The following is a 12,308-nucleotide window of genomic DNA, read 5'->3' on the forward strand; positions in this document are numbered from 1 at the left end:
AGTCTGTGCCCAGAACCTCAACTCTGCCAGTTGAGTACTTACCCTTAAACCGTAAACTCTATTTTCCTCATAGGGTAACATTGACTGGCTTTTTCCTGAAATTTCTTCTAAGTGTGGACTTTTCAAATCTTCAAATATTCACCAAAAATCAGCCGAGTGTCAAAAACAAATTTACTCACCTGTTCCTAGGTGAACTCCCAGTGCTGGATCTTGGTGCCCAGCACTGACTCTGAAAAATCTCTACAACTGTACCTACCCTTAACTCAATTTTCTTCCATAGGAAACCATTGACTGTTTTTCTGTGAAATTTCTTCTAAGTGTCGATTTCTGCAATCTTTAAATATTCTTCAAAAATCGTATAATATCTGAAAACGTAATTGCTTACCTGTTTTGGATAAAGGTCCCAGTACTGAGTCTAGGCACCCAGTACTGGATTACAGAAGTAACGAGAACATACTGTACCTGTAACCTGCATGTTCTTCCATAGGGAATCATTGATTGTTTTCTCTGAAATATTTTCTAAGTGTCAACTTTTAAAATAGCTAAATATTAGTTAAAAATCATTACAGTAATTGAGTAGACTTTCATCACTTGATTCTGAGTACTGACCCAGGACTGAATCTAGGATCCAGTCCTGGAATTCCAAAAGTAATCCTGAAAGTAATCTGTGGCAAATAACATGAAACTTCCATTGAACTCAATGCATTATTGTGTTTAAAATAGTGTTGCCTATTGCAACCACTTGTAACTGTTTACAAAAGTCAATTACATCTTGCAAAAGTATTTATATAAAGCATCTCATTCTGAGAAAGTATATTTTAATTCCAATTGTTGGTTCTAAAATAAAACAAGCATATATTTTTTATATATAAACCATTGGCCTAGAGTTCAGTTATTGAGTGTGTGAAACCATTTGCTGACTGAGTGTGTACAACAAATGCTTTACACTGTCCTCTGGTACTGCCTTACTGCTCGACCAAGCTACCACTTCAGAGAGTAAGGTTATACCTAACTTTAACCTCTGTCAAACCCTGGGGGACTGTGGACTCTGTACACCCTGTACCTATTAAGGAACAGTATATACAGAGCCACTTTCTCACAAACATCGACAGAGCAGTTTCTGAGTTCTGCAATGTTAACCTATGGGAGGAAAATCGTATGCGGTTTATGAAGTTCTTGTCAGCAACTTACGGGACCCTTCTCCAGAAGTTAAGTTGAGTGATGGGCAAGGTCCAAGGCAGCACCAACAGAAAGCCTCCAGCGGCACTAGGGCAGCCAGGTGCAGAGGTGCCCAACAGCTTTGAGTGCACAATGTTATCCTGTGGAGAATGGTCACAGTAGAAAGAGGTTGCAGGAGGGGACTGTGAGACCAGTCCAGTGAAATTAACGGGTGGCTTCAGTTCTTGCAAAGTTAGGGGACATGGGGACACCTTTGGTCCTCTTCTCCTCGGGACGGGGCGTCCGGGTGCATAGGGTCTTTGGGGTGTTGGGTTTCTCCATCCGGCAACATTCACGGTTGAGGGGGCCTGCCAAAAGATGCTGCAGGTGACGTAGGGGAGGTCACGAGGAGTCACTCCACAGGGGACTCGGTACCTTGAGGGCCACGCTGACATCGGTGCCCCACTTTAACACGGGCTGGGGCTCGGGTGCAGTGGTGCTTGGCGGCTTAGGGTTTTGGTCCTTTTTTATGCTGTCTGCAAGGGATAGTTCCACTGTCTCTCAGGAGGTCTTGGTTCCTGAGCGAAGGCTGGCAGGTATCCTGGGATTTGGGTACTCAGACACTGCAGGACAAGTCAACTTTTGGGGTGATAGGTGAAGTCAGCTGGCAGCGTTGGCGCCAACTCAGTTGCTGGTCTTCTGTTCTTGCTGTTTGACTCTTCTCATCCGTCTTCTTTCTTCAGGTCATCATGATCTGCTTTTCTGGTGCCAGCGGCTCCCCTAAATACTCAATTTAGGGGCGTTAGGGATGTCTAGGGTAGTAGCCAATGGTAGGCCTGGGACATTAATGGAAACACCAATACCCCTGGAGGATTCTGACCAGTAAGTATTCCCCCAGGAAACCACGAAAAAGTCTCACACAAGGTTAATAACCACCACAACATCAAACAGTGTGGTAAGTAATCTACTCTTTTTCTGCTATATTTCATACTGTGTTACAATCTGGATCATAAATTGAGACTTATCGCTGGCATATCACTATCTTTCTTCTTCCCAGGTGAGGTAAACATAATTGTAAGTTGATCATTACAACTTTAAATGTTTTACCCCTCATCATTGGTGGCACAATGCCAAGACAAACACATGCAATATCATAATACTAAATGTAACAGACTACAATATTACATGCTCTTGTTTGTAGCTGTGCATTTTACAGATCTTATACAGAAACATTTGTCACATATTTTCAAATAAAATATGTTCTATGAAGGCGAAGCTTGCCCATGGACATCATTTGCAGTTAGTCCGTGGTCGCAGGTAAAGGTTTTGCCCCCTCTGACGCCATGGGTCGCAAAGGACCTGCCAGGAGTAGCAGGAAGCAAGCTAGAGGTGACATCTGCGTCCCCCGACTGCCTCCAAATGACTTTCATGAGCTTGTCGTGTTTAAAGATAAATGCTCTCTCTCAGAGCTCATATGCAGCTCCCAAGGTGGCTGTCTGTGGCTCCACTGAGTGCCCAGGCCTTTTGCAGGGACATAGAAGGTGTGCAAAGTGAAGGTGTACCAGGCGTCTAGTGCAGACTGCCACTGGGTTGGCTTTAGCATTAGATTATACAGATATGTGGGGCCTTGGTGAGTCAGAGGAGAGGCTACCTTAAAGATGGCTCCACTCCTGTAGGAGGTGACTGAGGAACAAAACTGGAGTGAACTTGATGCCGTAGATGACCTGTGGAGTGTTTAGTGGAACACGCTATGACCTGGAATCTCCTGAGGAGAACCCTCAACAGAAGTAGTGACGCATCACCAGTTGAGCAAATGAAAGGGTATGGGTGAACTTGGCCGCTGGTGCAAATAGGCATGTCTGTTGTAAGTGCCCCTCCTCTGACAGAATTCTGAAGCACCAAATGTGCGTTGCCTTGTGAAGAATTACTTACAAACGAGTCAGAAGACACCCCTCGCCTCAGTCTCACTAGGTTGACCCAGGTTGTGTCTTTGATTTACTGCAAGACTTAAGACCAAAAATGAAGGAGATGGCAATTAAGACACTATGGTAAAGATTCAATCCATGAGAGAAGAGACTAAATGGTAGGTGAACAAACTTAAGGGAAAGTGCAGTCCATGGACCTGCAGTTACTGGCCCACAAATCTGAGAATCAACAAACATCTTTCATGAAGTATGTAGTGACAGCTATGACTCCACTGGAGTCCAAAGTTGAAGACTTAGAAACACTCATTGAGCGCACAGGATGAGAGTACTAGGGGTTCCCAAGACCTTGCTTAGTGAGGATATTAAATCCCTACCGTAGGATTTTTCAGCACTGAGGTTTTCGGTGGTTCTCCTCCAGTCTATAACAACAACATCCCCAGCACACATCTTTTATATGGGTATGACAGCTGTAGCCACAGTAAATCAAAAAAGTATTCCAAGTATTAGTATGCGTTTCTTTTGTTCTTTATTCTTCTTTTTTGTTCCTTGGTTTTCAGTATTTATACAGGTTACAAGCCATCATGTGTTTCGTGGCCAGCAAGGGATTACCCTGTGACTTTTTCAAGGCTCCTGAGTCCTGTATTCTGTATTGTTTTTCAGTGTGGTTATAATTCCGACCCACACGGTCTGTATGTATAGCCAGTAAAAAAAAAAAAAAAAGAGTCCAAACTACCTGGTCCGTTACCGTATGTGTGGACGGTGTTACCACTTCTGTGGGTCCTGTCAAGTCCTCGAGTGGCGACGATACACGTGTTGGCTTGTAACCTGTATAAATATTGAAAACCAAGGAGCAAAAAAGAAGAATAAAGAACAAAAGAAACACATACTAATACTTGTGATACGTTTTTGACTTACTGTGGCTACAGCTGTCATAACCATATACAAGATGGGTGCTGGGGATGTTGTTGTTATATACTGAAAGTGTGGCATAGGCTGCAATAATTTGGGAAGACTACTGGTTCTTCCCACCTTACAGCACCTTCAGATTAGACATTTGCATAAATACAGATAGTGGGTGACATTGCCCTTGTAGCGCCACTTCCCTAAATAGTATACCACTGTTCGTTCTGAAGTACAAGTTCTCCTCCAGTCTAACTGAAGATTAAAAAATGATCTCATAGAGAGAAAGGAACCATTATCGTGAATTTGGGCTCCATTTGAGAGAAAATTGATTAAGGCAGCATGAAGCCCTCGTTTATAATGGAAAGATCACAGGATCCACATTTTTCCTGGATTTCTCACAAGTGACTAAGTTGAGGAGACCAGATCTGCAGATCCCAAAGAAGAAAATGATTGTGCTGGGCTTGATGGCCTCACTCTGGCATCCAGCAATGTTACAAGTAGAAATGACCAGTTTGGTGAGTGTGTTCACGCAAACAGAAGCATCCAGGGACTTTCATACATCAGTGCTAGACAGAATGCAAGCAACAAGAACCACCCTTGGCCAAGAGCAGACTATGCAGGTAAAGTGTGCGCTGTCCACATTGATGGTGGTTAATAGTGAAGTGTGAAACAGAGCATTTGTTCAGAGGGGTGTGTATGGAACATATTTTTTTGAATGTATTTTGATTACTGTAATAAACAGGCTCGATATCTATAGCAAAATGTATAACCTCTGCACAGTTTTGTCATTCCCTTTCAGATCTTCACAAGCGAAGGAAGAGAGTGAGATAGTTGTTGCCTTTAGTGGCTGCTGAGTGGAGAGCTCTATCAACAAAGTTGAAATAAGGTATGTTCATTTAGTGACAATGCCTGTGTTTCGGTCTAATGTCTTAATGTTGGTGCATCAATAAAAAATGGATTAAAGTTTAAAATATGTTCAGCAATAAACATAAAAACAAAGAAGGTTATAGAAACACCTGGCCTCAGTTTTGCCATATTACGAGAACACCAAGTCCCATTTCATTGAGCAAGATATTTAAAAAAAGAAAAAGACTGAAGTAACTCTGCCACTGAATAACAGTTTGTGTCATGTCAAAAGTCTTTATGCAGAGTCAGACCATTTTCAATTAAATGTGTTGTCTCCTGACAAAACTTGCCACATGATCCCATCCGAAAAAAGTTAATCTCCGTTTCACACAACTCTGCAACAAAATAGAATCCAAGAGTAATGCAACATCTAAATACAAGTGCAGTTTCCATTCACTCAAAAGCCTATATCACCTACCATCACAACCAAAGAAAAGAAGCAGATCCAGTGCAAACTCGCAGTTGTCGGTGTCTGTATCATGGATTAAAGTGTAGTGGCCATTTCTCCAGTGCCTAAGCTCACCTCTGCAAACAGGAACACTTGTTTCTATAAAAGAAAAAGAATATTGTAAAGAAACAAGTGACTGAACACTGCCCTACAAACATAAGAGTGATGAATTATGCATGTAATTAATGTAGGTTCATGAGAACAAAAGTGTATATTTTTCAAAATAAAAAGATTTGAACAAGCTAGCTCATCAGTATGCTTTTTTGATCTTTTACTGTGCAAAGTACTTCAGCCTCAATCACTGCTATGGAAAACGTGTCACAAGCATAAAATAAGGCTGGAGCAGAGGCTATGTTCCAGCAGACAAAGGGGTAAACAATCAGTCTTCCGCTGGCTTTCCTATATCTGATGGCAGGTTACTGCCTTTCAGCATCCTTTCAAACTGAGACTTAGACACATAAAAAGATGACTTACTTTCTACAGCTGTCTTTCGTTGTTCTGTTTCAGCTGTTAAACGCTCAGCGTGATTTGCATCTGCATTGGAAGAGCTTGGCCCAGCTGAGTTTTCCATCCTTCTCACCACTGCTGTCCCCTCATTCTCCTCATCCTCATCTTCACTGTCCGAAGATGCCAGAAAATGAAGTTTTAGCCCAGTCAAGTTGGAAAGCAGTAAGAACATGGCCTCAGACTGGAGTAATTCACTGCACTTCTTCAATATTTCAGGTAGTTGGTCTTCTTCAGCTTGCTCATAACATCTGCAACACACAAGCTTCACAATTAGAATTATGGGGTAATGAAACGATTGCAAAAAGAACAATTGATGGACAGAATGCAGAACAATGTCATACATTCACCCCACTACAGAGATCCGGGCCCAAGTCCTTTGTTTTTTGCTCCCCATGCCATTCCAGTTTGAACCCAGCCATATGCAAATCAGTCTTGACCCTGCACCCAATGGGAACAGTCCAGCCCGAACTGCAATGCCAGGTCCTCCCTGGACTGGAAACAAGGATCTTAGGACCGGTTTTCACTCCTCATCAGCCAGGATAGCTTGACTCCAGTGGCATGGAAAGCACGGGACCCACATCTGGGCATCCATCCCACTCGGGATGACAAATGCAAAAAGAACAATTGATGGACAGGATGCAGAACAATGTCATAAATTCACCCCAGTACAAAGATATCGGCCTAAATCCATCGTTCTTTTGCTCCCCATGCCATTACGCGTTGAACCCAGCCATATGCAAATCAGTTTTAACCCTGCCCACAATGGGAACAGTCCAGCCCGAACTGCCAGACTAGGTCCTCCTTGGACTGGAAAAAAGCATCCTAGGCCTGGTTTCGGGGTTTAACCCCTCATCAGCCAGGATAGCTTGACACCAGTGGCATGGAGAGCACAGGACCCACGCCTGGGCATACCCGTCCCACTCGGGGTGACAAATGCAAAAAGAACAATGGATGGACAGAATGCAGAACAATGTCATACATTTACCCCAGGACATAGATCTGGGCCTAAATCCATCATTTTTCTGCTCCCCATGCCATTCCATTTTGAACCCAGCCATATGCAAATCAGTCTTGACTCTACACCCAATGGGAACTGTCCAGCCTGAACTGCAAGACCAGGTCCTCTCCGGACTGGAAACAAGCATCCTAGGACCGGTTTCGGGGATACACCTATAAGATGTAACGACAACAGAAATATAAAATAACAGTTTTATAAAGAAACAAAAATCAAAGTAATCAGAAAAATGCATTGGGCCAAGGATTTCTCAGAAATTATCAGGGTGCTGCAGATGGCTGTTTGTTAACCTTGAAACGCCCTTTCCAAGCATGTAAACAGCTTTCCATAGAAGTCTGAGGTCTGTATCAATCAAGATATTATGCTTGAACTGGTATGATTTCAGATGAAGATAACGAGGTACAAAAAGTATTAATAAAACAATACTTGGGGCGTGGCTTGGCAGGCCAGCATGGCAGACATGAGCTGCGCGCGCACTGTCCCACCTCACACTGATTCTGCATTTATCCTGCCTCTTCGGCGCGGAATAGAGTCCCAGGGCTGTCCCGTCACCGTCGCCCGCTGAACACTATCCCCGGAGCCGGTCTTTGATGTCACCGTAGGGTCGCGGGCAGAGATGTGGTGATAGACGTTGGTGGCAGCCTGCTTGTGACGCGGCCGCACTCCGAGCCACGGGGTCACCTGGACTTTCATGCCGCATAGCCTACAGAGGAGGTGAGCCTTGCGCCGGCGGGAGCCTCTGTTGCAGAGCGGGGCCCGCCCAGCAACATTGGTGCCCTGCAGTCCCCGGCTGGGGGAGCTGGTAAAGTCGACGGCCTGTTCGGGCCACGATGCAGGGTGGTGAAGGCCTCGAGAGTGCGGGGCGCGGCCGGCTGGCTGCCATCTTCGAGCCACAGCTTCTGCCTGCATAGCTCCTAGTGGAGTGGGGGCCTCCAGAGTCACTTTGGTGCCCCACGTGTGAGTACAGCCGCATTGTTTCAGAGGGGTGGTCCGGTGGCAGCCGGCGCCCCAGCTTCTTCGTTACCCCCCCCCCCCCCCCCTCCTTAGAGGGCTTGAACCACCTGGAGGGGTCGGGCCACAGGGGGGGCAATCAGGTGAAAGCATCACTGGGAGAGGGAAGATCCTGGGTGTTGACCAGTCCAGAGTGGCCCACTGTGCTCCTTTCCCAGCAACCAGACTGCCCAATCGCCTCGGCCGGCTGCCGGCAGGACAGCGTGAGAACTTGGGGCTGGGAGAATCCTCCTGATCTTGGCACGACTGGGGAGGCATGTTGGGGACATCGACGACCGAGTCGGCTTGCGGTGGGAAGCGTCGCTGGGGTCGGCGCCCTTGATTTCTCGTTGGAGTCCCGGCATCTTTCCCCCCCCATTTGGAACCTATTCAGGGGTGGCACCACAAGGGGTTCGACGGCCGTGTCGGCCCGCAAGGGGGGGGGGGGTATCCCGTACCGGGGGGATCTAGCAGGGCCGGCCGGACGAATGGCGGTTTAAGGGGCAGCCTGCCTCCATCTGGACGGTACCAGGTGTGAGACCCTGACCTCCATCTCAACGGCTAAATACCCACCTCCCGGGGGTTTTCCGGTCAGGGTCGGTGGCAGTGATCAGGGCCACCGTGACCAGGGACAAGCCCGGCTGTGGCTCTACTAAACAGAGTACCATGGATAAATTCACAGGCCAGGGGGCTCCGGTGGCGCTGCCTGGGGGGTCTCAAAATGCTATACCAGATAATGTGGCCCTCATGACTGCCATTACGCAATCTTGGGCCGCCTTGGATGCCAAGAGCGGGGCGGTCGGCTCTGACATAATGCTCCTGCGCCAGGACCCGAGGAATGCGGTAGCCCGCATTACAGAAAAGGAGACAAGAATTTCGGGCGTGGAGGACATGGTCGCCACACTGCAGCAGAAGGTGTAGTCCCTCGAGACCACCCACCGAGGCCTAGCCTTGAGGGTCGAAGATGTGGAGGGGAGGGCGCGATGCAACAACCTGCGCTTTGTTGGCTTTCTGGAGGATTGCGAGAAGGGGAATATGGAGTGATTTCTTACGGACTGGCTCGAGGGTTGACTCCCCGCAGGGGAACTCTTGACTTGCTTTGTGGTGGAACGTGTGCACAGAGCTCTGATACAGAAGCCCCCTCCACCATCCGGGTGCCCGTCCGCGGCCTGTCATCGACAAGCTCCTCAATTAACAGGACAGGGACACTATCCTGAAACAAGCCCGGGCTAAGGAGGCATTGCTGTTCAATAACTCATGCATTTGAATCTTTCCGGACTACACAAAGCTGGTGCAGCAGCGGCGGCAGTCGTTCCTGGCCGCCAAGGCCCGCCTCCTTGAACTCAAGCTCCCTTACGCCCTACTTTATCCGGCCAGGCTGCGGGTAGTGTACCGCACCCACTTCTTTGACACACCGGAGGAGGTGTTTCACTGGACGGATGAAACTGTGCGGCTTCGTCCTCACTCTCCCCCGGGAAGGGAATCCGACTCTTCTTCAGGCGGGCCTGCCCGGAATCAACACGGGCCGAGGGGCTAGACGCTCCAAGTCCAGGCGCCGCTCACAATCTGCAGGTCCCGCAGCCCGGGAAGGGTCCATGTCTCAGCCACGTGTTTCAGCAGACTGACAAAAGGATGATCATGCAATCTTTTAAACTTGAGTATTCTGTTTAGGCCCAAGGGGCGTGTATGTTGGCCAGTCTCTCCGTGGGACTCCACAGAAGGAGAGGGGTGGGACCTCCTGTTGGGGTCAGCCTGCTCTGCCTGCCGCGATAGGTACTTCACCGTTTTGGAGGTACGGGGGGGTGGGGGGGGGGGGGTTGTGGGATTGCACTGTCTACTTGTGTTCTGGACTCTATTGCGTTTGGTGGAGGATCCTGGTTGCTGCCATGGTATTGTATAGGTTCTGCACGGTGTAGGAATGTCTGTTAGCACGCGGGAGGCCCCTGGTCTTGTGCGGGTTCTTAGTTGGAATGTTAGAGGGAAGTCAGCGCTGACGTATTATTGTTGCAGGAGACCCACCTCATGGGCACTAAGGCAGTATGCTTCCGGTGTTTCGGATTTACACAGCTCTTTCATTCCGGGTTTGTGAGAGGGTCCAGGGGGGTTGCTATTTTAATACATCGAAGAGTTGCATACAGACGTTAAGACTTGGGGAGATCTTCAGGGAAGGTACCGGTTTGTGCAGGCACGGTAGGGGGTGTGATTTTTGTATTAGGGAGCGTTTATGCCCCCCGCCTCTGTCCTGGGGGTTAGCCAAAAAGATTCTGACCCTGTGGACAGATATACCCGAGGGCCTTGCAATGGTGGGAGGGGATTGGAATGATGTGATGGATGCAGCCATTGATAGATGGAGGTCCGGGGGTTTATCTGAGGCCCGCCATCCCACTAAACTGTACTCCTTAGTGACGAGTCTCGATCGGGTAGACCCCTGGCGCAGGATGCATGGTAATGCACAAGGCTATACGTACCTTTCGGCAGTCCATGGTTCCTTCTCCCGCCTGAATTATTTGTTTTCCCCACGGGTCTTTGATGGCAGAGTGGTAGCAGCCGAAATCCTCCCATGAGGACTTTCTGACCACTCTCCCATGGCACTTACCATACGAGTTGAGGGAGCCTGTGGGCCATTCCAATGGCACCTCTAACTCTGGAACCTTCAGAAGGAGGATTACAGGGAACGAAAGGGTGATGGAAGAAATGGAAGGCCCACTCACTGAAGAAGAATTGGGGGCAGCCCTGGGAGATCTTAATTCTGGCAAGGCCCCAGGCCCTAATTGCTTTCCATGTGAATTCCTTAAAAAATATTTTTTGCAGTTGGGACCCCACTACCGCAGGGTGGTCGAGGAGGCCAGGGACGGGGGGTGTCTGCCCAGCAACTATTGCCATGCGGAGATAGTGGCTTTACATAAGCCCGGTAGACCGCCGGAACTGCACGCCTTGTATCGCCCTATCTCCCTCCTGAATGTGGAGGCCAAGATATTGGCTAAAGCTTCGGCGAACCGCCTTTGCCCCCATATAGCGTTGCTGGTACACCCGGACCAAGCTGGGTTTATGCCCCAGCGTGCAACCCGCCACAATATTAGGCAGGCACATGCGGCCGTTTTGACGATCCAAGGTCTGGGGGAGCGGGCTGCGCTACTGTTAGCGGATATGGATAGGACATTCGATTCCTTGAGTTGGGTCTATTTATTCGCACTCTTGTGGTGGCTGAACTTCGGACCGCGTTTCTTGCCCTATCTTAGCCTGCTATATACTGATTTGACGGCCTCGGTGCAAGTGGCAGGCTTCCTCTCTTCTGCATTCTCTATTGGGCGGGGCACCAGACAAGGGGTGTCCCTTGGCTGCTTGGGTGCGGATGGACGCTCAGGTGTCCGGATTTGAATGGGCGCAGGGACTGTTCGATCGCGTCGCCCTTTATGCTGATGATGTTTTGTTCTTTCTTACCAACCTGGAACGCACAGGCCCTCCGTTGCTGCGTATCATGCAGATCTTCGGGGAAACATCCGGTTTATATATGAACCCTAGGAAGTCCACGCTGTGGTTGTTGGGAGTCCAGGCTAGTTTGGTTCTTGCGCATCGTCTGTGCAAGTAGTACAAGGAGGCATGAAATATTTGGGGGTATATCTGTCCAATTCTCCCACCACGGCATGGGAGCGTAAACTTGCACCAGTATGGGAGCGGGTGCGCGAGGACATTTAGACCTGGTCCCACATGCCCCTGTCCATTTACGGCTGGTCAGCCATTTTTAAGATGGTGTCACTCCCACAATTATTCTATCAACTACAAAATCACCCTTATCCGGTTCCTCCGCGGTGGTTCCGGCAGGTGAATTCAGTTCTGGGTCAATTCCTTTGGGGGGGGGGGGGGGGGGGTGGAGCAGTACGGGTAGAGGTCCGGACGTGCTTCCTTTCAACGTATAGCTGGGGACTGGCAACCTCTGATATCTGGTCTTATTATGTTGCATCGCACCTCCTTGTCTTAAACGAGTGGTGGTATGGAGACAGGGCAGACCCAGCGTACGCTGTGGAGTGGCAATGCATTGGAGATCACTCTCTACACATTATTCCTTCTTCTGCCCCGCTGAGGCGTCCTCTTCCGTCGGCCACGCGGATTGTTTTTCAGATTTGGCGGCAGGCATTGCGGAAGATGGGCTGGTGGAATAGATTGACTAGGAAAACTCCATTATGGCACAACGGTCGTTTTCTGCAGCTGTTGAGTCTCGCCGGGTTTCGTTATTGGGATAACATCGGGATATCTACCCTGGGGGACGTTATGCGTGGCACGGTGTTGAAATCCTTCCAAGACATCCAGATGATTTTTCAGATGCCAAAGACTCTTTTTTTAAAAAAATATTTACAATTTCGGCATGCCAGCGCTCCCAGCTTGGAGGGTCTGGACTCAGTGCTGGAGTTTAGTCCGGTGGAAGCTAAGGTTTTTATGGGGGATCTCCTAGATCACA

General features: G+C 48.5%; 1 protein-coding gene across 1 annotated transcript in view; it reads right to left on the bottom strand.

Annotated features, from left to right (window-relative positions):
- Positions 1-12,308, bottom strand: part of OGFOD1 (2-oxoglutarate and iron dependent oxygenase domain containing 1) — a 213,997-nt gene that overhangs the window by 53,411 nt on the left and 148,278 nt on the right. The window contains exons 10-11 of the mRNA XM_085638720.1: positions 5,815-6,095; positions 5,311-5,439 (exon numbers count right to left, since the gene is read on the bottom strand). Of these exons, the coding sequence (XP_085494846.1) occupies positions 5,311-5,439; positions 5,815-6,095 (410 nt within the window). The remainder of the gene's footprint in view (positions 1-5,310; positions 5,440-5,814; positions 6,096-12,308) is intronic.

Source organism: Triturus cristatus, chromosome 12, assembly GCF_964204655.1.
Source record: "Triturus cristatus chromosome 12, aTriCri1.1, whole genome shotgun sequence".
In the NCBI taxonomy this organism is placed as follows: Eukaryota; Metazoa; Chordata; class Amphibia; order Caudata; family Salamandridae; genus Triturus; species Triturus cristatus.